Source organism: Myxine glutinosa, chromosome 5, assembly GCF_964187855.1.
Source record: "Myxine glutinosa chromosome 5, kmMyxGlut1.1, whole genome shotgun sequence".
Taxonomy (NCBI): Eukaryota; Metazoa; Chordata; class Myxini; order Myxiniformes; family Myxinidae; genus Myxine; species Myxine glutinosa.
Window position 1 is genome coordinate 44,085,546 of NC_136265.1, and position 27,013 is coordinate 44,112,558.

General features: G+C 48.5%; 1 protein-coding gene across 1 annotated transcript; it reads right to left on the reverse strand.

Annotated features, from left to right (window-relative positions):
- Positions 1-2,286: 2,286 nt before the first annotated feature.
- ATP6V0C (ATPase H+ transporting V0 subunit c) lies at positions 2,287-16,096 on the reverse strand. Its single transcript, XM_068117199.2, has 3 exons — positions 15,740-16,096; positions 5,120-5,303; positions 2,287-3,232 (listed from the first exon to the last, which is right to left on the reverse strand). Exons 1-3 carry the CDS (start codon positions 15,813-15,815, stop codon positions 3,028-3,030), a joined length of 465 nt encoding a protein of 154 aa, XP_067973300.2. The 5' UTR covers positions 15,816-16,096; the 3' UTR covers positions 2,287-3,027.
- Positions 16,097-27,013: the final 10,917 nt, after the last annotated feature.

A 27,013-nucleotide genomic window follows, 5' to 3' on the forward strand; every position in this document is an offset into this window, starting at 1 on the left:
AAATTTTTGGAGACATGTTTAAGCAACAAAATGTCCACCAGTCGACCATCTTGGATCTGATCTCAACCAAAAAATGACGTCCATATGTAAACCATCATTAATCATCTGCGTGCCAAGTTTGAAAAACATCGGTAAATGCATGTCCGAGAAATGGTTGAGGACAGGGTCAACACCAGGTTTTTTTTGTTTGTTTGTTTGTTTTTTTACAACTAAAATGGCCACCAGTCTACCAGTCAGCCATCTTCGATCAGATCCCAAAATAAGGTGAGGTGTGTATGCAATCATGTACTGTACACGTGTCAAGTTTGAACAAAATCGGACCCATGCATGTTAAAGAAATGATTGAGGATGTGGTCAACACCAGGTTTGTTTGTTTTTTTTACAACTAAAATGGCCGCCAGTCTACTAGTCAGCCATCTTTGATCAGATGTCAAAATAAGGTGAGGTGCATGTGTATGCAATCATGTACTGTACATGTGCCAAGTTAACAAAATCGGACCCATGCATGTTAAAGAAATGGTTGAAGACATGTTCAACATCAGATTTTTTTCTTTGCAACTAAAATTCCCACCAGTCAGCCATCTTTGATCGCATCGTGAAGCAAAATGATATGCATATGTATACCATCATGTATTGTCTCTTTCCAAAGCATGATCACAATTGGTCCATACCTCTGATATATGGTTGCAGACAGACGGACAACGTTCAAAGTCCAACGGGGACTGATAATACAGCATCCCACAAGACCAGCAAATAAAAAGTTGGAAACCCAAGAAGCTTTGTGACACCAAATCAGCACATCGCTTCTGAATGCACATGCAGAGATGGAGGTCTAAACCCAAAAAGCAAGTTTATCCGGTGGGGGAAGGTGGATTGACACACCGAATCGGAATGAAATTACGATAGGGAAATGTTAAGAAAAAGGAGAGGTGGGACGTGGGAAGTATGTGAATGAATGAATGAATGATCGTTTTAAGGCCATTTTCCCCGCAAGAGCGGGGGTTAGCCTTGCGGGCCCCATGACAATCATGGTTCCCTGTTTGAGGCAATGTTTTTATGGCCTGATGCCCTTCCTGGCACCAACCCTTAGTTGCCTCTTACGATGCGCAGGGATACGGTGTACCTATTCTAAACCGGGGTACACATCGGGATCATTCATCCCAGCAGGCTGGTACTCAATTTGCGGACCTCGGAAGGATGACAGGCTGAGTCAACCCCCTGGTGTTAATTTAGCGATCGACCGGGATTCGAACCCAGGATCCTAGGTATTCTAGGATCCCAAGCCGGCACCCTAACTGATAAGCCAACACCAGGCAAACAATAAAAGGATATAGATAATAGTTCAAGGAGAGAAAGTACTGGTTACATGCCTAAAAAAAAAAAAACCACCTTTAGAGGCTATTTTTCCCCGCAAAGCGGGGGTTGGCCTTTTTCGGGAACCGTGGTTGTTGTTGTTTTTCCGTCCCCTTTTTGAAGCAATGTTTTACGGCCGGATGTCCTTCCTGACGCCAACCCTTTTTTGCCGCCTTTAACGACAAACAGGGAATTACCAGTGAACTGGTACTCAATTAGCCGACCTCGGAAGGATGACGGGCTGAGTCAACCCCCCTGGCGTTAATTCAGCGATCGACCGGGATTCGAACCCAGGATCCTAGGATCCTAAGCCGGCACCCTAACCGCTAGCCCAACACCAGGGTCATGTAACGTTGGTTACATGCCTGATATTTGTTAATTGGCTGCATCACTGAAGAAGCCGATAGAGGGAGAGTCAATAAATTGACGAAAGAGAAATTAAGAAATGAAAGCAAGTAATTTTTTTTTTTTTTGAAACAGGATGTAAGGCATGTAAGTGGGGCTGCCACACATGGACATGGACGAATACACGAGACAAGCAGCCACCGAGCTTGGAGGAAGTGCAATCACTTCCTTGGGCAATCTGGGTACAGCAACGCCACAATGGCACCATCTTTCTCACCGCACTCAGTGGGGCATTTCCGAAGGAGGCATTCCATACCCCAAGGATGCCAACGTACGGAGATTTTCCTCGCTTGTAACCCATTAAATGCTGAACGTCATCCCAGGAAGCAGGACGTACCATTTTTGAAGTATTTGGCACAACCCAGCGGGGGTTTTGAACCACCGGCCTCCCAGAATTGTTAGAGCACACGCTCTAACAATTACACCATTGGAGTCAAAAATTTATAAACCAATTGGCAAAAACCACAAACCTGATATCCAGGAGAATCCAGAGAGAAAGCAAGCAATCAATAAAATAACAAACTGGAGTAACATTTTAAAGGTACATTTATTGATCAATGGGTTAACATCACTGATGAGCACCACACCAAACAGCATTCACAAGGTAAGATGGATGTCGATACCTCAACATTCAGCTTTTCAATCTGCAGGGCTTGCCACTGCAGCTTCCCTATCATTTAGGGTAGATTCATTTCAACGTCCTGGTTTATTTTATACATCAAATAAAAGAATTTCTAATGGGTTTAGCAGATCGTGGCAGAAAAAAAAGCACATGACTCGTTTTTTTTATTTTAAAGAGCCCCAAAGTGAAAATTGCACAATTACGTTGATGTAAAGCAGAAAGCATCGACCTTAGAAAGCACTTTGAACAAGATAAACATGAAGAAATTTACACCGCATCAAAAACGACCACAAAGAAAAAAAAAAGTTAAATAATTCTCACACAAAGGATAGCGAGGGAATTTTTTTTTGGAAGGAATTGAAAAGAAGCAGATTCAACATCAAGTCACAACAAATGACCATCATAAAGTTTTTTTTCTATTTTTTTTTTAAAAATCAAAGAAAATAACCACCCAGAAACAACAGCCATTTAAGATTTCTCAACTGCCTCAATTGAAGGATTCAGGGACAGGAAATGTGTGAAGGGAAAGACAGACACAGGGAGGAACAGAGGGGTGGACAGACGGCCATGCTGGCAAGTCGAAGATGTACTCTCCTCGGCTTCAGACAACACCATTGTGGCTCCGACTCTGGGTTCCTCAGTGCCTCTCACTTAGTTGACAAGATGAGGGCAACTATGAGGCCGTAAAGGCCAAGCACCTCGGCAAAGATGAGGATCAAAATCATGCCGACGAAGAGGCGAGGTTGTTGAGCCGTACCGCGTACGCCCGCGTCGCCGACGATGCCGATGGCGAAGCCTGCTGCTAGGCCGCTCAGGCCAACACTCAGTCCGGCGCCCAGCTGCATGAAGCTCCTGAAGTTAAAGACAAAGGAGTGATGAGATTTACATCAGCTCCCAACATTGTTATCCCGAGAACATCAAGCTTTGCTGTCGGACCAGAAAAGTTTGTAAATAAGGGAGAGTTACACGTCAGGGTAATATTTGTACAAATTATATCTCCTCCCTCTCAATTTCACGGCAATAATAAATGCCTTATACCAGTGGTTACCAAACCCATGGCCGCAACCCAAATGATGGTCGCGGGACGGTCTTAAAAAAGGAAAATTGCAGTGTTATAAGGTGATTACTTCACTGGCACAATATGAAGGATGATGGAAATAGTAATTCAAGTGGAACAGTTGAGCCGAGTTATCGAATGCACTGTTTATATTCGTTAAACGTTTGTATTTAAATTAAACATGTTTGATTTTTATACATTCATAACTGTTCCAGATGAGTTTTATCATTGCAGTTTATTTTATTATATTCTGTTGCCAATTTTTTTTTTAATTCTGAATCATTCAAGAATGTACTCGACAACAAATTTTTCGCATACAAGAAATTTGATTTTCGCATGTGTTGACAGTTCACAATCTGAAAGTCGTGCTTTCACTTGTTTACTGGAGGCTGAGATCTAGTTACGACAAACAAAGTATCACCTGCATTTAATCGTCTTTATTTACGTGTGGTTTTTGATGAATGTTACTGTGTGGAGTCGAATAATATAATAATTAATAGTAATTAACTTTACAATTGGTTGTTTTTAACTTCATGAACAATTTCCAATGTTTTCTAAAAATGTTATAATTTATAACTTTTCATTCCAGGTCTGGTCTTTAACTGGAAAAATGGCCCAAATGGCCTCTTATGGATAAACTGCCAAAATCTAGGCTCTGCTCACCTTCACTCTTTCATTCCCCTTTTCTCCCACCTCTGGAACAAACTCCCTCACTCTCTTCAATCCCACTCCTCCCTCCAGGTCTTTAAAACAGCTGTTCACCACCATCTCTTATCTTCCCCCATCCAAAACCTTGATCTTTTCTACCCCCGCTAATTTTTACCCCAGATACACTTTTTTGAAATTCCAACTTCTTTCCTGGAAGTCAATATGTTTTATACCTCTCCCACCACCCCCCCAACCCTCTCCCTCCCACAGTTCTCTCGATGTCCCTGCTCTCAAATGTTGTGTTTGTGTCCTTCCCCCTCTCTCCCCATCTTGTCTGCCGCTCTAATTATTTTGTGTTTTGTGTGTCGGTTTGACTTTTTGTGTGATTAATGGTAGCTCTTTCACGAGCCTCAATCTTGTAGACAAAAAAACACCCCTTCCCCCTCACTCTTTTCCCTTCCCCCCCCCCCCCCCCCTTCCCCAAACAATTAGTCAGTCAGTAAAGCGACAGGTCGGCTCTGCTAGTAAAGAAATAACTACAAAGTTCATAGAACACCATACATAACCCATGTCGTCTTAAGAAAGGACATGGGAAGGGTCTTTCCAACTCTTGATTTGTGTTTCAAAGCACAATCTATAGTCCCGATGAGCTGCAACTTTGTCTGACTCTCTATTCCCCAACGCTGAGCATAAGCGGCAAGATGGCATAACATTATGGCCAACTACTGCTAAACGGGAGGTTTTTGGAAGTGACAAGAAGGCGATTTGTGCTCTGCAGTGTTCAAGTATACAATTCAAATGAAATAAAAGATTTTAAGCTTGCAGAAAAAAAAAAAAAAAAAAAACATTCTCAGTTTACCGACGTTGGTGCACCTTCTTTTACACATTACATTAGTTCTTAGTGCCCGTTTGTGCCCTTTATAACGTCCTTAAAAACAGTAAATTGCCCGTTTGGAATGATAGTCAATCCTACTTGAATATCAAAATAAATAAATAACACCAAGACAAAAGAGATCACTCCTAACTCCACTCACTTGAACAAGGTGATTTCTGCACTCAGATTGTTTGCAATGAGTACAGCTACGACGAGTCCATAGATGGCGATGATACCAGCCATGACGACTGGGATTATAGATTTCATGATGAGCTCCGGCCGCATCACAGACATTGCTGCAATCCCCGTGCCACTCTTGGCAGTGCCATATGCTGCGCCCAGTGCTGAAGAACAACACACATGGACAAACACCGTCAAATGACTTGATAAGCAGAACACATTTAGTCAAAGTTTAGGCCGATGAGGTTCAAAACCCAGCAATAATTTTTTGGGGGGATTGGGGGAATGGAAAAATCTGAAGCAATGAGCAAAGTGAACTTTCCTTGCCACTCTCTTAATCCCAAAAACACCAACCAGCTCATCGCTTCAGCTCAAGGCGGTGAACTCTTACCCATTCGACAAAAACAATATTATAAGCGCACCTCTTTACATAGTTTTGTTGGAACTACAGTTGTGATGTTCACTGAGGAGCACGGGTAACTGCCGAAAGAAACAGCACTCAACTTCCTGTCTATTGCCCCAGATTCGCCAAATTCATTTTAACATATCCCGTATAGCTGCCGTCTTCAATAATGGGAAATTTCTGAAAGAGACCACACAATTGGAACTGCTATCCATTCTGTGTCATTCTTTCTTCCCCCATCCCAACCTGCATTTCACCAATCTCCCTGTCAAGCTCATATGCACACCAATCTCCTCCCTCAGTTCATCCATCCTCCAATCAACTCTCTTCACTCCCACAATCCTCCCGACCCAATTGTTCTCACAAACCTGCAGCCTTTGTTGTTGTCTCTCTGTCAGTGCCACAGTCTCCAGACCATAAAGGTAGGCTGGCGTTACACAAGACATCAGAACCATCCCTTTCAATCTCCTTGAAATTTGTCTGCCATTACTCCCTCCACCCTCCTCCATGCATACGCACAAACCTAAATCCTACTCCGCACTTCTGCCTCTGCCTTACCATTCCCGGTCACTGTTCCCCCCACAGATACTCAAAAACCTATTTCCTTGTCTGATCTCCTTCCCCTCCAACCTGATATTCATCGCTTTTATCTGCTGCCCGACCCACATCACCTCCGTCTTCTCCATGCTCATCTTCAGCCCATGTTTCTCAAATGCCTCTTTCCACTCCCCCAGTACTTCCTGCATCTCCCGCCCACTCTAAATCACAACAGCCATATCGTCCACATATGATTCGAATGAAAAAGGAACATACTGGAATGAAAATGAAGGAGGGTACTGGATAGAATGAGTATCATGAGACGTGGAGCACAGATCATTCGTTTAAATGCACTGGATTTTATGTCATCAAGTGGACTAGGAAGCACACACACCAGGTTCCGCATCTTTTATGATCACCTTTCAGGTTCCCCTACCCCACACCAAGACCAGTTTCCTTGATTGTCATGGCAGCTCTGCAACAGCATCATGGCCACTTCATAGGAAACCTAATGAGCATTCCGCCATAGCGAAAAACTAATGGAATAAAATGTTCCACACCTCCATCTGCTGGGGCCTGAGGTATGATTGGCCTGCCGCTTGGTCTACACTTACAGGAAGAGTGAATTTGAAGGTTTCCTGAAGGAACACTGGGGAATAGGGATGTGCGCAGAGACTCAGGAGAGGCGAGTGCATGAGACAAAACGATTCGGAGTGCTACACGCGCAAAGCTAGCCCCCGACAGGGCAGATCTGGCGTCAGAAATGAAGGGAGCCTGGGCAAACAGATCACAGTTGAGAAATGTACATCAGGCACAAGTTCCTCCAACACCTCACGTGAATCAGCGTTGCATTTTCACCTTTTCCATTTTATTCTTCTGCAACATTTTCCTTCGTTCTTTAATTTATGCTATATACCCTCGTGAATCCTTATACTTATACAGTTTGATTTGCAACAAGGCCCCATTTTCTGATACATGTTTGTCTCGTCTCCACAGGGTCTCCATCGGAGAATATTGGCCCAGAGAATCGACAGGATTGTGGCATCTATTTACCGATTATTGGCATGTATATTCTTTTTGTATTAAAATAATTGTGCCTGGTAAATACATCTTATATTCCCACTGTTGCAGTTAATATATTGTTGTGGGGAATGCCGTGAGGGTAACTTTGCACAGTACAGTGAGTGATAGTTATTTTCCATATCACATATATCAGCATCAGCATGAGGGAATTTAATTGTGACAAGGAATGTATCATTTTATGGAGAGAAAGCTGGTCTTCTTCTCCACTCCACCTCCCCTTCCCCCCCCCTGTATGTGTATATGTCTAAACCACCCTACCTTGACACCTTTATTGTTCTTCCCTTTGTAATCTGTCTTTGTCCTTTAGAGCATTCTGACAGGCCCTCAGGCGCCAAGTTCAGGCCGGAAAGCTGCCATCTTGGTAAAGCACACCATAAGAACAGAGTGAAAGGTCGGGGAAGGATTTACCCCACCACCAGACTGATTACGAGCCAATAGTGGCTGAGTGGGGAGGGGCGGGAGGCGTACCTATCGGAGCCATATAATACCAGAATTCGGCGAACTTAATCGGGGCCATGTCACCCAACTGTTCACGTGCATATAGTGTTAATTACGTACTATTGGAATGCACCTTTGAGACCTTTAGACCTTTTAATTCCATTAGACATTTTACATAAGACTCTTAAAACCATCAGACCCCTTACACTTAGACCCTTTGGACCTTTACAAACCTTTGACTTTACACCCTTCAAACAGTCAAACCCTTTCGATCTTTTGACTTTAGACACTCAGACCCCAGAGACATCTTAGACACCTGAAGACCCCGAAGAGCTTTAACTTTAGACCCTTAATACCCCCCCATTTAGATCGCAAAGACACTTCAACACTTTTGACCCTTTAACTCCTCATGATCCCATGAGACAATCAAGACCCTTTGATACGAGCCTAGCGTTTTACTAACTTAGGATGAATCTCTGAATGCACCAAGCATGCCAAGTCACAGACAAGGCATATTATAACTCAGCTTGGCTTTACCGAGACAAAACATCCCTGCAACATGTCACATTCCGTGACGCTTCATGGTTTTCTGCAGTCGTAATATTGCTTTCATGTGTGTTACATATGATCCACTCAGGATTTTGTGTGGTCCCATATATGTAATATGTAATGTTACATGACATATGCATGCAGGCACATACAGATCATTTTATTATTTGGACCACAACTTTTATTACATTATTAACAGAAGAGATTGTCCATTATAAGATCATATCATACAGGATGTCACAGGGTACAATGCGTGCTTTTTATGTCGCAATGCGACAGATGCACTTTTTATTGTATGGCAGTTGCAGGAGAAGTACATGGAGAAGAGGAAGAAGTTGTTTCTTGGGTTTGCTGATCTGGAGAAAGCATTCGATAGGCTTCCACGCGAAGTAGTGAAATGGGCATTGAGGAAGTTAGGAGTGGAGGAATGGTTGATCAGAGTAGTGATGGCAATGTACGAAAGAGCGCGCACAGCTGTAAGGACGAACGACGGGAACAGTGGTGCGTTTGAGGTGAAGGTGGGAGTGCATCAGGGGTCGGTACCAAATCCACTACTATTTGTAGCTGTGATGGAGGTGCTGGCTCGGAACGTAAAGGAGGGTTTACCGCAGAAGTTGTTGTATGCAGATGATCTGGTGTTGATTGCAGAAAGTATGGATGGACTGAAGGAGAGGATGAACAAGTGGAAGGAATGTATGGAGACAAAAGATCTGAAGGTGAATATCGGAAAAACGAAGGTGATGGCAAGTGGTAAAGCATGTGGTGAGGTGGAAAGAACTGGGAAGTGGCTGTGTGCTGTGTGCAGGAAGGGTGTCGGAGTGAACTCCATTCAATGCACAATGTGTGCTGAGTGGGTTCATCAAAAATGTAGTGGTTTGAGAGGGTCATTAACCAGTGTGGCAGCTACATTCAAGTGTAAGGTGTGCACAGAGGGAGCTGCAGATGGAGGAAATGTTGTTATATCTTGGAGACGGCATGAAGTTGGAAGGTGTGAAAACATTTTGCTACCAAGGAGACATGCTGAATGGAGAAGGTGGATCAGACTCGGCAACGGTTGCTAGAGTGAGATGTGCATGGAAGAAGTTTCGGGAACTGAGTGGCGTGTTGACGAGGAGGGGAGTATCGTTGAAGCTGAAGTGAAAGGTGTTGTATGCTGCATGTGAGAAGTGTTGTGATTTATGGGAGCGAGACACGGGTAATGAACGTATAGCAGCAACGAAGGCTGGAAATGCGAATGGTTTGGTGGATGTGTGGAGTATCGTTGAGAGAGAGAGGAAGACAAATGATGAATTGTGAAAGATGATGGGAATAGAGCCTGTGATGGATGCTGTGAAGAGAAACAGGTTGAGATGGTTTGGTCATGTGTTGAGGAAGGATGAAAGTGACTGGTTGAGAAGAGTGATGGAAATGAATGTAGAAGGAAGTAGAGGACGGGGAAGACCGAGAAAGACTTGGCGAAAGATGGTGGAAAAAGAAATGCGGGCAATGGGGAGATGCAGATGGAAAACTTTGCACCTCTACATCTCCGAAAGTGCTGAATAGAAAACATTGAGACATGGCTCATTGTAAAGAACTCTCCATGGGGAATAACATATGTTAATGATGATGTCATGGGTGCCTCCATTAATGAATGAATGAATGAATGAATATGAATGATCGTTTTAAGGCCATTTTCCCCGCTTGAGTGGGGGTTAGCCTTGCGGACCCCACGACAATCATGGTTCCCTGTTTGAGGCAATGTTTTTATGGCCGGATGCCCTTCCTGACGCCAACCCTTAGTCGCCTCTTACGATGCGCAGGGTTACGGTGTACCTATTCTAAACCGGGGTACACACCGGGAATGATGGGCGCACACGCGCGCACGCACGCACGCACGCACACACACACGCGCACACACACACACACACACACACACGCACACACACACACACACACACACACACACACACACACACACACACACACACACACACACACACACACACACACACACACACACACACACACACACACACACACACACACACACACACACACACACACACACACACACACACACACACACACACACACACACACACACACACACACACACACACACACACACACACGTCATAATTTGACAAGTACAAAACGTCATCCGTTCAAGATGAAATTTATTAAGCGTCATGTAGGCATAAATTGTTGGAGAAAAAAAAAACAATGATGTCATCGGTCACGTGATTCGTCCGCCATATTTGTTTTAACACAAAAGCCTTAAAAAACACTGAAAATACATCCTGGCGAGGCTTTGCAATCTAATTGCTCTTTCTTGATAGATTATGTGACGTACATGTGATTATTTATGTACTGATTACAGATGATGCACAGATTTTTCCCATCTCATCTTCAGTTGTCATTCCCTTCCTCCGGTCCATGGTACACGGAATCTTGTGGCGAGGCAGTTGCCCTGAAACAACTTGCCTTCGCCTCCTGGAAGGCAAATCCAACGGAAGGAAATCCAACAGAAGGAAATCCAACAGAAGGAAATCCAACAGAAGGAAATCCAACAGAAGGAAATCCAACAGAAGGAAATCCAACAGAAGGAAATCCAACAGAAGGAAATCTCATTTCCTTTCACAAAGCCCAGAACAAGGGTGTGTCCACCCTCAGGAGAGCCAGGATACAATATCTCTCTACTCTTAAGACTGAACTCTCAAACCTGTCTCGCTCATCCAAATCCTGGTAGCGTCTGGTCAAATCTGTTTCTGGTGTTTGTTCCCCCTCCATCCCCTCCCTTACCTAAAACGGCTGCACAGCTGACTCCATATGTGAAAAAGCTGAATGCCTCAACTCTGTTTGCCTCAAAATATTGTGTCCTGAACCCGTCTCTCTCTGTACCCACCTGCTCCTGGACTCTGTGCCCTTCTCTCCTGACAAGGTGAAGTTTCTGTCAATCCTCGACTGATTCTGCAACTGGACCAGACGACATCAGCCCACGGGTCCTAAAATCCTGCTCTGCCACTCTTTCACACCCTCTGTCTATTCTCTTCACACTCTTTTGCTCAAGGTCATCTGCCATCAACTTGGAAATCAGCCAACATTACCGCTTTACACAAAAAATGTGCAAAAACAGATCCTTGCAACTACAGACCAATCAGCCTGCTCCCAATTATCAACAAAGTCATGGATTCCATCATTGCTTCGGATATCAAATCCTTCCTCTTCTCCAATGGCTTGATCTCTGATCATCAATTTGGTTTCAGACCAGGTCACCCTACTCTGACCAGGTCACCCTACATGCTGCTTCTGCTGTCTCAACAATGGATGGAGGTCCTCAATGTCAAACAGGAAATTAGAGCTGTCTCCCTTGACATATCACATGTCTTCGATACGGTCTGGCACCCCGCTCACCAAACTCTCCTCCGATGGTATCCATGGAAACCTCCACGCATGGCTTGCAGACTTCCTCTCTGGTCATAGTCAACGTGTGGCCCTGAATGGGTTTCTCTCATCTCCCCCTTCCTGTTCAGGCTGGAGTTCCCCAAGGTAGTGTTCTGGGCCCTGTGCTTTTTCTGGTCTTCATCAATGATCTCTCCGACCCTCTGGAAAATCCTCTCTATCTCTTTGCTGATGACTCCACTCTCTGCCGCTCCATACCTCATCCCTCAGATCGGCAGTCTGCAGCCTCCTCACTCTCTGCAGACCTGGACAAAATCACAGACTGGTCAAACATGTCTTTCAATCCTGACAAATCTCACACACACACACTGTCTCTCTGAAAAGACCAAATGGACAACCCTCCCATCTACTTTCTGAACAATCCTCTCCAATAAGTTCTGTCACTCAAGCTTTTGGGTCTCACTATCTGCCATGATCTTTCCTGGGAAAACTACATTTCCAAGCTGGCCTCCAAAGCCAGTCGCCGACTGGGCATCCTCCATCGTGCGAACTCCTTCCTTGGCACACCTGAGCTCCTCACCACATACAAGGCTTTCATCCACAGCTCAATGGAGTACTGCTCTCCCCTCTGGGCTGGTGCTCCTGCCTCACACCTAGCTCGTCTTCACGCTGTTGAAACCAAAGCTTTCAGAATCATTGGAATCTCCACGATGAAGCTAACTCCGAGGGCCTTTCACTCAGTCACCGCAGGCAGGTTGATGGTCTTTGTCTTCTACCGACTCCTCTCCGGCCTAGCTCCCCCAGCTCTGTCTGTGATCTGTCCCCCAAATATTCCTACAGGTTGCACAAGATCTGCCTGCAACCTTCTTATGCTAAAACTGCCAAAATCAAGACTCTCTGCTCACCTTCACTCCTTCATTCCTCTTTTCTCCCACCTCTGGAACAAGCCTCACTCTCTTCAATCCCCACTACTTCCTCCAGGTCTTTAAAACAGCTGTTCACCACCATCTCTTATCTTCCCCAATCCAAAACCTTGATCTTTTCTACCCCCGTTAATTCACCCCAGATGCACTTTTTTGAAATATCGACCTTTCCTGGAAGTCCTAGCAGTGTCCAATGTGTTTTTTTTTATTTTTTTAGACCTCAGCGGCCCCCCCCCCCCCCTCCCCCCCCCCCCCCCCCCGCCCCCTTTCCCATTCCCTCTCCCTCCCACAGATCTCCCGATGTCCCCTGTTCTCTGCTGTTGTACTTGTGTGCTTCCCTTTCTCTCCCCATCTTGTCTCCCGCACCCTTTATCATACGTTTTATGTGTCAGTTTGCATTTATGCGATTAATGTTAGCTCTTACACGAGCGTCGATCTTGTACACAAAAAAACTAAAAAATAAATAAATAAATAAATAAATCTGTTTTTGGCCCTCTCTCAATGGTGAATAATCACTTAAAATAATTATACTAGCTGGATCTGGATCTTCACCAAAATCTAATAATTTCGTCCTTGTCACATTCGCTACATTTCGGCAAAATTTCATCCAAAGCCGTCCACAACTTTTTGAGATATTTTGTTCACAAACAGACAAACAGACGGGGTGAAAACATAACCTCCATCCACCTTCGGTGGCAGAGGTAATGATATTCAGGGAGTAACTGCCTGAATTTTCAGCATTGGATTACTTGACCATAAACGTCAACCCCAAGTTGTGTTTTTTAGCGCTGAGAAAGCGCCTCTAGCGAATGACTTCCAGCCAGTGTAACGCGAATTCCTGTCACAGGAATTCTGAGATCATATAAGTGTGACGTGGCAGTTCCTGATTGGTTCGTGTTGGGGAACCCCTTCTCGCTGCCGACGTGACGTAAATTCGCGCACGCGCACTGGTGAAGCTTACTCGATCTTACTCGATCCCATATTACATGTACTTTCATTGCATACAAATTATACTTCCTCCTAGAAATTCCATGCCCGAACCTCAGCGCAATCCAAGAGGATTCACTTGTTTTTGTCGCTATATTCTCTTTTCTATGTCGTCGTTTTATAAACTCGATAATGTCTCACCAAGATGGCAGATGATGCCAATAGTGATCAACTCAGCAATCCCAACCGTTTGCAAATGGTAATGTATATACAGTATAGAAAATGCGATGGGGCTGCCAGGAGAGCTTGTAGGTGTGTGCACTCACCCAAGTTTGAATCTCGACAGCTCTAATTTATGATATGTTATTATTTCCAAGCAATTTATGAATCCCAAGTTTGCAGGTGACGTCATAGAGTAAATTACGCAGTTAAACTTTAATGCAAACATGCACAGGAACCATCTCGTCAACGTTTGCACATGGTTAGCGCTCCTCACTGTCGTGTGCATTCAAGGGATTTATTGCAGGTTAGAGGAATAGAGTGAGGAGGGGAATAGGAGTGAGGAGGGGAATAGGAGTGAGGAGGGGAATAGGAGTGAGGAGGGGAATAGAAGTGAGGAGGGGAATAGGAGTGAGGAGGGGAATAGGAGTGAGGAGGGGAATAGGAGTGAGGAGGGGAATAGGAGTGAGGAGGGGAATAGGAGTGAGGAGGGGAATAGGAGTGAGGAGGGGAATAGGAGTGAGGAGGGGAATAGGAGTGAGGAGGGGAATAGGAGTGAGGAGGGGAATAGGAGTGAGGAGGGGAATAGGAGTGAGGAGGGGAATAGGAGTGAGGAGGGGAATAGGAGTGAGGAGGGGAATAGGAATGAGGCGGGGAATAGGAGCGAGGAGGGGAATCGGAGCGAGGAGGGGAATCGGAGCGAGGAGGGGAATCGGAGCGAGGAGGGGAATCGGAGCGAGGAGGGGAATCGGAGCGAGGAGGGGAATCGGAGTGAGGAGGGGAATCGGAGTGAGGAGGGGAATCGGAGTGAGGAGGGGAATCGGAGTGAGGAGGGGAATCGGAGTGAGGAGGGGAATCGGAGTGAGGAGGGGAATCGGAGTGAGGAGGGGAATCGGAGTGAGGAGGGGAATCGGAGTGAGGAGGGGAATCGGAGTGAGGAGGGGAATCGGAGTGAGGAGGGGAATCGGAGTGAGGAGGGGAATCGGAGTGAGGAGGGGAATCGGAGTGAGGAGGGGAATCGGAGTGAGGAGGGGAATCGGAGTGAGGAGGGGAATCGGAGTGAGGAGGGGAATCGGAGTGAGGAGGGGAATCGGAGTGAGGAGGGGAGTCGGAGTGAGGAGGGGAGTCGGAGTGAGGAGGGGAGTCGGAGTGAGGAGGGGAGTCGGAGTGAGGAGGGGAGTCGGAGTGAGGAGGGGAATCGGAGTGAGGAGGGGAATCGGAGTGAGGAGGGGAATCGGAGTGAGGAGGGGAATCGGAGTGAGGAGGGGAATCGGAGTGAGGAGGGGAATCGGAGTGAGGAGGGGAATCGGAGTGAGGAGGGTAATCGGAGTGAGGAGGGGAATCGGAGTGAGGAGGGGAATCGGAGTGAGGAGGGGAATCGGAGTGAGGAGGGGAATCGGAGTGAGGAGGGGAATCGGAGTGAGGAGGGGAATCGGAGTGAGGGGGAATCGGAGTGAGGGGGAATCGGAGTGAGGGGAAGGGGATGGGGGGGGGGATGGGGGAGATGGAGGGGGAAGGTGAACGGGACGGGGGGGGGGATAGAGTTAGAGGCAAGGAGGAGGTTGTTAGTGGGTGGATGTTATTGGGGAGGAAGAGGAGGTGGATGGAGGGAGGGAGAGGGTAGGTGAACAGGGTGGGGAAAGGGTGTTCCCGCTGGAAGCATAATGTGGAGAGAGGGAAGAGCCATCGGCCGGGGATTGGTGGGAGAATGAATGAGGGACGTGGCCGTGGACCTGAGGGATACATCGTCGATATATTATAATCGAAGGGACAGAACAAACGTTTTCACATGACCCTTAACCCGTGATGGAAAGAGGAGGCGGGGGCGGCGGGATCGCCGTCACACAGGAGATAAAGGGAACGACCAGCTCTCAAACCTTGTGCAAAACCTCGACAAATATTTTATTGTCCAAGCCGACACGTTGGACATCCAAGACAGATATTCCAGCGTTCCCGGGACGGCGCCAATAGCACATCGGAATGCAAAGAAGGTCGCGGCTCATGGTTCAGCACACATCGTAAACGACGATGGGGATAGAGGGGTGTAGCTCGCACGATCGACGCAAGGCCCGAAATTGGACCAGGGCCACACACACCACGCACCATTACTAAACAGACCTTCACTCGGATGGAAACTTACCGCTGAACACCATCGCCGATGAAGCGCCCATGACGCCGAAGAAAGACGAATATTCTGGAGCCGCAGAGTCGGACATATTGGTTAAGATGAAAGCTCAACGTACGAACTCCGGACCGGAAATAGCCCTGGAGATGCTGTGTGTCACGAGCCGCCGCTGCCACCGCCCACAAAGGAAATGGCCGCCTCGGACACGCCCTCGTCGCGAAGATAATCCTCAATAACCACGATATTAAACGCCTACTCGCGGCACAAACTGCTGTTATAGCCGCCGTTCGACCGCAGCTTCGACTGCGTCTTTATAATTGTTGTCGCCCCTTGCTGAATTCTGCAACTGTGAATAAATACTAACCCGGATGCAAATTGTATTATGCGGCTTGCGTGAATACGTCAGCGCGTCGTACGTATTGAAATGACGTGCGTGATGACGCACAATGCGCCACGACAAATCTCATCTATTGTTTTGATTCAATCATTGCAATTCAGTCTTCAGTATATTGGTGTCTTGGTGGGTAAACGAATCTTCCAAATGGTCAATTATCCAGTATGTTCCAAATTATTAAAACTAGGGCATGCCCGTACTATATCTATATCTAAAATTATATCCCCCCCCTCTATTTACATGAAATGGTTTGGTCCAAAGCGAACGGCTTGCGAGTGGTGACAATCCCCCCCCTCTATTTACATGCAATGGTTTGGTCCAAAGCGAACGGCTTCCGGAGTTTGGTAAAGAAATCGCCATCGCGTGCACAAACGCGCAGGAAAGCGAATGAATCGCAAATTCGTTTTTATTAGTTGTAAAACATAGTTTAACGCCAACATAGTTTGCAAACGTGAAATAAATGAATACGCTCTCAAATGTGCCATCCGAGGCAGAGTGTGCCCGCCACGTTCGGCACACGCGATCGTTCGCTGCTCTCTGATTGGTTGAATCGTTTTTTGGACATAGCTCGGTAAGTAATTGTCCGATTAATATGAAACCTTGAAAAGGCACATCCTCGGGTCCCCAGCAATATACCTGGCAAGTTAAAAGTATATCGGACCCGTGGTTGTCGAGAAACAGCGGTCACAGACAAACAAACGTACAGACGTACAGACGTACAGACAGAGATTACTGGAATTATAGATAGACTAGGGCATGCCCGTACTATATATAAGCTAGGACGTGCCCGTACGTGGGTGCCCGTTCCTTGCCAAAAAAAAAAAAAAAAAAAAATTTGTGTAGGGGTGTGTGTGTGTAAACATCCTAGGGCGTGCCCGTACGTGGGTGCAAAAAAACATGCGTGCAAACAACAACAACAAAAAAAAACTTTGAAACCACGTGGCAGTAACGACCACAGAACCCCCCCCCCCCCCTCTATTTACATGAATGGTTTGGTCCATTCGCAACGACCACAGAACCCCCCCCCCTCTATTTACATGCAATGGTTTGGTCCAAAGCGAACGGTTTGGTCCATTCGATGTGATTCGATGATTCGATGTGAATGGTTTGGTCCATTCGCAACGACCACAGAACCCCCCCCCCCCCTCTATTTACATGAATGGTTTGGTCCATTCGCAAAGCCAAAGCGAACGACCACAGAACCCCCCCCCCTCTATTTACATGAATGGTTTGGTCCATTCGCAAAGCCAAAGCGAACGACCACAGAACCCCCCCCCCCCCCCTCTATTTACATGAATGGTTTGGTCCATTCGCAACGCCAAAGCGAACGGCGAACGGCTAAATCGCCATAGCTCGGTAAGTACTTGTCCGATTAATTTCAAACCTTGAAAAGGCACATCCTCGGGTCCCCAGCAATATACCTGGCAAGTTTCAAGTATATCGGACCGGTAGTTGTCGAGAAACAGCGGTCACAGACAAACAGACAAACGTACAAACGTACAGAGATTACTGGAATTATAGATAGACTAGGGCATGCCCGTACTATATCTATATCTAAAATTATATCCCCCCCCCCCCTCTATTTACATGCAATGGTTTGGTCCAAAGCGAACGGCTTCCGGAGTTTGGTAAAGAAATCGCCATCGCGTGCACAAACGCGCAGGAAAGCGAATGAATCGCAAATTCGTTTTTATTAGTTGTAAAACATAGTTTAACGCCAACATAGTTTGCAAACGTGAAATAAATGAATACGCTCTCAAATGTGCCATCCGAGGCAGAGTGTGCCCGCCACGTTCGGCACACGCGATCGTTCGCTGCTCTGTGATTGGTTGAATCGTTTTTTGGACATAGCTCGGTAAGTAATTGTCCGATTAATATGAAACCTTGAAAAGGCACATCCTCGGGTCCCCAGCAATATACCTGGCAAGTTAAAAGTATATCGGACCCGTGGTTGTCGAGAAACAGCGGTCACAGACAAACGTACAGACAGAGATTACTGGAATTATAGATAGACTAGGGCATGCCCGTACTATATCTATATCTAAAATTATATCCCCCCCCCCTCTATTTACATGAAATGGTTTGGTTCATGAAATGTTTTGGTCCATTCGCAACGCCAAAGCGAACGGCGAACGCTTTACATGAAATGGTTTGGTGCATGAAATGTTTTGGTCCATTCGCAACGCCAAAGCGAACGGCGAACGGCTTGCGAGTACAGTGACAATCCCCCCGGGGTTTTTATTAGTTTTAAAACATAGTTTAACGCCAACATAGCGCCAACATAGTTTGCAAACGTGAAATAAATGAATACGCTCTCAAATGTGCCATCCGAGGCAGAGTGTGTCCGCCACGTTCGGCACACGCGATAGTTCGCTGCTCTCTGATTGGTTGAATCGTTTTTTGGACATAGCTCGGTAAGTAATTGTCCGATTAATATGAAACCTTGAAAAGGCACATCCTCGGGTCCCCAGCAATATACCTGGCAAGTTAAAAGTATATCGGACCCGTGGTTGTCGAGAAACAGCGGTCACAGACAAACGTACAAACGTACAAACAGAGATTACTGGAATTATAGATAGATATCTAAAATTATATCCCCCCCCCTCTATTTACATGAAATGGTTTGGTCCATTCGCAACGCCAAAGCGAACGGCGAACGGCTTGCGAGTACAGTGACAATCCCCCCCCTCTATTTACATGAATGGTTTGGTCCATTCGCAACGACCACAGAACCCCCCCCCTCTATTTACATGCAATGGTTTGGTCCAAAGCGAACGGCTTCCGGAGTTTGGTAAAGAAATCGCCATCGCGTGCACAAACGCGCAGGAAAGCGAATGAATCGCAAATTCGTTTTTATTAGTTGTAAAACATAGTTTAACGCCAACATAGTTTGCAAACGTGAAATAAATGAATACGCTCTCAAATGTGCCATCCGAGGCAGAGTGTGCCCGCCACGTTCGGCACACGCGATCGTTCGCTGCTCTCTGATTGGTTGAATCGTTTTTTGGACATAGCTCGGTAAGTAATTGTCCGATTAGGGCACAGTTCACTCCCAGGCCTACAAGGACCACATACAACACTATAAAGATGCCCTCTCCCGCGCCCGCTCCGCCTACTACTCTCAAATTATCCACTCTGGCTCCGGAAACCCAAAAGCACTCTTCTCTACAATAAACAAACTCCTCAGCCCCCTGAACACCACCACCCAGTCATTCACAATAGACAACTGCATCTCCTTCCTTTCATTCTTCCAACGCAAAATTGAAAACATCTACAACAGCTTGACCACCGCCGCACCCGCTCCCCCTCAAACCACCTGCCCCCCCTTATCCTGCCATCCCCTGTCTCAATTCTCCCCAGTCTCCCCTACTGACCTCTCTGAACTCCTCATCGGAATGAAAACTGCCACCTGCACTCTTGACCCCATCCCCTCCAGCTTTGTCAAGGCCTCCCTTCCTGCTCTTTCTCCACTTATCATTGCAACAATAAACTCCTCCCTGTCTACAGGCATCGTCCCACCATCCCTCAAAATTGCTGCTGTTACCCCCATTCTGAAAAAACCTGGACTAAACCCTGACACCCTAAATAACTTCAGACCCATCTCCAACCTACCCTTTCTGTCAAAGGTTTTGGAACGCGCTGTAGCCACTCAACTCAAGCATCACCTCTCTGCCAATAACCTGTATGAAACATTCCAATCCGGATTCCGGTCCAACCACAGTACTGAAACTGCTCTCCTCAAAATCACCAACGACCTTCTCCTCTCCTCTGATGCTGGCAACCTCAACATTCTCATCCTCCTCGACCTCAGCGCTGCCTTTGACACCATCGATCACACCATCCTCCTCACCCGACTTGAAACCACCTTTAACATTACCGGCACTGCCCTCTCTTGGATTAAATCATACCTCTCTGACAGACGTCAGTTCATCTCCATCAATAACTGCAAATCCCCCACTGCTCCCCTCCCCCAAGGTGTCCCCCAAGGTTCAGTTCTTGGCCCCCTCCTCTTTATCCTTTACCTGTCCCCCCTCGGTCACTTAATCCGCCGTCATGGTCTCCAATTCCACTGCTTCGCCGATGACATCCAGCTTTTCATCTCCACCAAGTCCATCTCCACCGCCACCCACTCTATCCTGACAAACTGCATCACTGAAATAAAATCCTGGCTTCAAATCAACTTCCTCAAACTTAACTGTGATAAATCTGAAATAATCATCATTGGCCCAAAAACGCTCACCAAGTCCACCCATAACTTTGCCCTCAACATTGACGGTTTCCCAGTGTCCACCTCCCCTCACATCCGGAATCTTGGCATCATCTTTGACCAAACCCTCTCCTTCGACAAATACACTAAACAGATCACAAAGACAGCCTTCTTCCACCTGAAAAACATCGCCCGTCTCCGTCCATCCCTCTCCTCTGTGGCTGCAGAAACCCTCATCCACGCCTTCATCACTTCCCGTCTGGACTACTGCAATAGCCTCCTTTATGGTTCACCCTCAACAATCACCAATAAACTCCAATACATTCAGAACTCCGCTGCCCGTCTACTCACCCATTCCCGGACCCGTGACCACATCACCCCCGTCCTTTACAAGCTTCACTGGCTCCCCATCTCCCAGAGAATCCAGTACAAAATCCTCCTCTTGACCTACAAAGCCCTCCATAACCTGGCCCCATCCTACCTGGCTGACCTCCTCTCCAGACACACTCCCACCCGCAACCTCCGCTCTGCTGGTACCAACCTCCTGACCCCCCCCATCCGGACCAAATTTAGATCCTGGGGGGACAGGGCCTTCTCCATCGCTGCTCCCACCCTCTGGAACTCGCTACCTCACACCATCAGAGACTCCTCCTCACTCACCACATTCAAAACATCACTCAAGACCCACCTGTTCAACACTGCATTCAACATTTAACCCACAGCATCTAACCCCTGACTATCTCCTCTCCTTCTCCCTCCTTTGTGCTTTGAATATTTCCCTATTGATTCTTCTTTTTTTGCAATTGTCTTTATGTTTTGCTATGCGTTATGTTTTGCACTCTGTCAAAGCGTCTTTGGGCTTCCTGAAAAGCGCTATATAAAATAAATGCATTATTATTATTATTATTATTAATATGAAACCTTGAAAAGGCACATCCTCGGGTCCCCAGCAATATACCTGGCAAGTTAAAAGTATATCGGACCCGTGGTTGTCGAGAAACAGCGGTCACAGACAAACAAACGTACAGACAGACAGAGATTACTGGAATTATAGATAGACTAGGGCATGCCCGTACTATATATAAGCTAGGACGTGCCCGTACGTGGGTGCCCGTTCCTTGCCAAAAAAAATAAAAAAAATAACATGAATGGTTTGGTCCATTCGCAACGACCACAGAACCCCCCCCCCCTCTATTTACATGCAATGGTTTGGTCCAAAGCGAACGGTTTGGTCCATTCGATGTGATTCGATGATTCGATGTGAATGGTTTGGTCCATTCGCAACGACCACAGAACCCCCCCCCCCCCTCTATTTACATGAATGGTTTGGTCCATTCGCAAAGCCAAAGCGAACGACCACAGAACCCCCCCCTCTATTTACATGAATGGTTTGGTCCATTCGCAAAGCCAAAGCGAACGACCACAGAACCCCCCCCCCCCCCCCTCTATTTACATGAATGGTTTGGTCCATTCGCAACGGCAAAGCGAACGGCGAACGGCTAAATCGCCATAGCTCGGTAAGTACTTGTCCGATTAATTTCAAACCTTGAAAAGGCACATCCTCGGGTCCCCAGCAATATACCTGGCAAGTTTCAAGTATATCGGACCGGTAGTTGTCGAGAAACAGCGGTCACAGACAAACAGACAAACGTACAAACGTACAAACGTACAGACAGAGATTACTGGAATTATAGATAGATGACAAACTGAGAGCCCAACAACTAGGTCTTTGTCACCGTATATTTATTACGTACGCTATTATGACGGAAATTCTGAAGCCCCGCCCCCTTATGTCCCTACTGCCACTCCCAACCTCCATGCGTACGTAATAAACAGATGGGCACCTTTATCATGGCAGAACAAACTGTAATTTTGAACTTTGCAACCATTATATTTATTTTAAACCAAGTTTTTATTGCTGCCTATCCGGAAAGAAAGTCTCGCTGACTTGGCAAACTCTTATCCTAAATGCATCACGTGGGTTCGTGTCCCTGCTGCTTGAAGCCGTGACGTCATGGGATGAGATCCATGGCTTTGCAAAGCATCCCTCAACAGGTTTGTCTCAACCGCAACAAATGCATTCTCACGTGTACTATGGGCCCGCCGGTCTACGCCAGGGCCCGCCGCCTCGACCCGGCCAAGCTCGCCGTGGCAAAGGCCGAGTTCGACGCGTTGGAGCACCTCGGCATTGTGCGGCGCTCCAATAGCGCGTGGGCCTCACCACTGCACATCGTGCCAAAGCCGGGGGGCGGATGGCGCCCATGTGGCGACTACCGCCGCCTCAATGACGCTACCACCCCCGACAGGTACCCGATCCCGCACATCCAGGACTTTTCCGCCCGTTTGGCGGGACGGGTCATATTTTCCAAAATTGACCTGATACGGGGATACCACCAGGTACCTGTCCGGGCGGCCGACGTCCCGAAGACGGCCGTCATCACGCCGTTCGGCCTGTTCGAATTTTTGAGGATGCCGTTTGGCCTCAAGAACGCGGCCCAGGCGTTCCAGCGCTTAATGGACGGCGTGCTGCGCGACCTGCCATTTCTTTTCGTCTATCTGGACGACATCCTCGTCGCCAGCACGTCCCGCGCCGAGCACCTCCTCCACCTCCGAACACTGTTCGGTCGCCTCAGCGAGCACGGCTTAATTGTCAACCCGGCCAAATGCCACTTCGGCACGACGACCGTTGACCTTTTGGGCCACTGCATCACCAAGACCGGGGCCGTGCCGCTGTCGACCAAGGTCGAGGCCATCACCACGTTCCCGCATCCCCGTTCCATCAAGGCCCTCCAAGAGTTCCTCGGCATGGTGAATTTTTATCACCGATTCGTGCCCCGCGCTGCTCAGCTCATGCGGCCCCTTTACGAGGCCCTCCGGGGCAAGCCGGCCAAGCATGACATCGTTTGGTCCGCGGCCATGGACGCGGCCTTCGCGAGCGCAAAACGGGCCCTCGCCGACGCAACGCTGCTGGCTCACTCAACGCGCCCATCACCCTCACTACGGACGCCTCCAACACGCGGTGGGCGCCGTCCATGAACAATGGGTGGACGGGGTTTGGCAGCCACTCGCTTTTTTCAGCCGGCAACTCCGGCCGAACGAGTTAAAATACAGCACGTTCGACCGCGAGCTGCTCGGTCTATTCCTGGCCGTTCGCCATTTCCGACACCCCCTGGAGGGCCGCCCGTTCACGGCTTTCGTCGACCACAAGCCGTTGGTCTACGCAATGGCCAAAGTCACGGAGCCGTGGTCAGCCCGCCAGCAGCGCCACCTCTCCGCCGTGTCGGAATTCACCACGGACATCTGGCACGTCGCCGGCAAAGACAACGCCGTGGCCGACTGTCTTTCTCGGGCCAGCGCGAACGCGGTCCACCTCGGCGTGGACTTCGTGCTCATGGCGGCCGACCAGACCACCGACACCTCGGTGCAGGCCCTCCGGGCGGCGGACACGGGCCTCCGCCTGGCCGACATCCCTTCGCGGGCACCGTCCTGCTCTGCGACGTCTCCCAGGGCCAGCCTCGCCCCATCGTGCCCGTTTCCTGGCAGCGCCGCATCTTCGCCTCTATCCACGGCCTTTCTCACCCGGGCCGGAAAGCTTCTCAGAAGCTGGTGTCGGCGCGTTTCGTCTGGCACGGCCTTCGACGGAACGTCCGCGACTGGGCCAACTCCTGCACGGCCTGCCAGCGGGCCAAGGTCCACCGCCACACCCAGGCCCCGCTAGCCCCTTTCACCGTGCCTGCACGGCGTTTCGACCACGTCCACGTGGACCTGGTGGGTCCCCTGCCCCCATCGCGGGGGTTCACCCACCTGCTCACCATGGTGGACAGGACCACCAGGTGGCCGGAGGCCATGCCCCTCACCTCCACCACCACCGCCGACGTGGCGCAGGCGTTCATCGCCACCTGGGTCGCGCGCTTCGGCGCACCGGCGGACATCTCGTCCGACCGCGGCCCACAGTTCACGTCCGAACTTTGGGGCGCGGTCGCCCGCTCGTTGGGGGTCACGCTGCACCGCACCACGGCCTACCACCCCCAAGCCAACGGGTTGTGCGAGCGGTTTCACCGCTCCATGAAGGCCGCACTCATGGCCGGCCTTCAGGACGACGGTTGGACCGACCGGCTGCCGTGGGTCATTTTGGGCCTCCGCACGGCCCCCAAGGAGGACCTCCGGGCATCTGCCGCCGACCTCGTCTATGGCCAGACGCTCCGCGTCCCGGGCGAGTTCGTGCCCGACGCTACCAGTCCCTGGTCCGCCGCACACCAGCGCTCAGACCTCCAGGAAGCCGCCCGACGATTTGCCCCCGTGCCAACGTCCCGCCACGGTGGCCCCCAGTCCTTCGTCCCCCCGGCGCTTCGCACAGCAGAGTACGTCTTTGAGCGTCATGACGCGCACCGGGGGCCACTCCGGCCGCCGTACGACGGGCCCTTCCGGGTCCTGCGACGGGGCGACAAGTCCTTCGTCGTCGACGTCGGCGGCCGGTCGGACCGGATCTCTGTGGACCGCCTCAAACCGGCGCACGTGGACGTCGACCGACCACCACGGTTGGCCCTTCCTCCGCGGCGAGGCCGCCCCCCGTCCACAGTTCCCCCCGCTCGACCACCCACCACCAGATCGGACCCCCCCCCCCCCACGACCCTCCAGGGGTCGCTTCGGCCGGGTCATCCGGACCCCCCTTAAATTGACCCTGCCGGTGCAGGTCGATTCTGGAGGGGCATGTGTAGCGGTTCCCGCTGAATGTACACAATCGCCTTGCACCTGCCAGGACGCGGCCAGGGCGCGATCGCCATGCCGGGCTCGTCCGGACGGGCCCAGATGCACCTCTCCTGGGCATGCCCGGACTCGCAGTTCCCGGGCACGCCCGAACCTCCCGGGCACGCCCGGTCTCGTCTTTCCCGGGCATGCCCGCTCTCGCCTTTCCAGGGCTCGCCCAGAGCGCCCGGGCACGCCCAGCCTCGACTTGCCAGGCCGCGTCCAGGACGCCCGGGCATGTCCAGACTCGCCTTTCCAGGGCTCGCCCAGAGCGTCCGGGCACGCCCGCTCTCGCCTTTCCAGGGCGCGCCCAGAACGCTCGGGCACGCCCAGCCTCGACTTGCCAGGCCGCGTCCAGGACGCCCGGGCATGTCCAGACTCGCCTTTCCTGGACTCGCCCTTGACACCCGGGCATGCCCGGTCTCGGTTTTCCCGGGCAAACGCCCCGGCATAAATGTGTATATATACACAAAGAATTAAGTTAAGCACCCCCCCCCCGTTTTTTTACAACCTCGCACATTACAAGTTTGTTGTCGTCAAAACAGTGTAATATACCCATGATATTGCTATATTTTCTGGAGAAGTGATATTATGGTCACATAAAAACATAACAATCATGCCGTTTTCAATATTTTATTCTGAATAATTTAAGGTGAAAATTTTTGGGAATTTTAGGCATATTTTCACCTCAATTTAAGTATGGAGCTATAGGTCCATCACGGACAGTGTGGATGACGTTTATGTTTTCTAACGTACAGTCATTGTTCTGAGAAGACCTCTAGCGATCTTTGCGTCAATCACGACCACGTGGATGATAACACGTGCTGCACGAGCGATGGGCGTCACAGATGAGTGCACTCATCTGCATTTCATCAATGGATAATTGCTAATGTCATACCAATCATTATTTGATCTCACATACCTTAGAATATATGCCAATGCATACATATACACAAAGAATATATATTAGGGGGTGCTTAACTTAATTCTTTGTGTAGGGGGTGCTTAACTTAATTCTTTGTGTATATATTGCTGCCCGATAAACGGGCTTGTCAGAATACCTGAGCTGTTTTGTTTCAATAAAGCAACTCGGACGAATTCCGTCTTTGGTCGCGTCAATTCTTTCGACTCGCGTTGGAGCGCAGCTCCTTCATACTCTTTAAATTTTATATAGATACTCCAACTCCAACATTCATTAAAAAATGGCCGCCAACATTTATTTTAAAAAGAGCCATAAACCTTTTACCTCCACCACCAAAGGTGGATGGATGTGGGTTATGTTTTCACCCCTATCTGTCTGTCTGTTGTTCAGCAGGATATCCCGAAAGGTTGTGGATGGATTCTGATGTAATTTAGTGGAGAGGTGGGGTGTGTGACAAGGATGAAATGATTTCTCAACATATCAACAACACCACATAATTCAATCTCCGTTCATTTACAGAATGAAAATGTTGCAGGGTGGGCTGGAAGAGAACGTTGGGAGCAGGCACAGATATCACCAGGGTAATGTATAACACACACACACACACACACACACACACACACACACACAAACACATACATACATACAGACATACATACATACACACATACATACATACACACAAACACAGACATACATACATACATACACACACACACATATGTACATACAAACATACAAACACACAAACAAATACATACACACACATACATACACACACAAACATATGTATACACAAAGACATACATACACACACAAACACATACATACACACACAGACATACATACACACACAAACACATGCATACATACACACACAAACACATGCATACATACACAGTACACACACAAACACATACATACATACACACACAAACACATACATACATACACACACAAACACATACATACACACACAAACACATACATACACACACAGACATACATACACACAGAAAC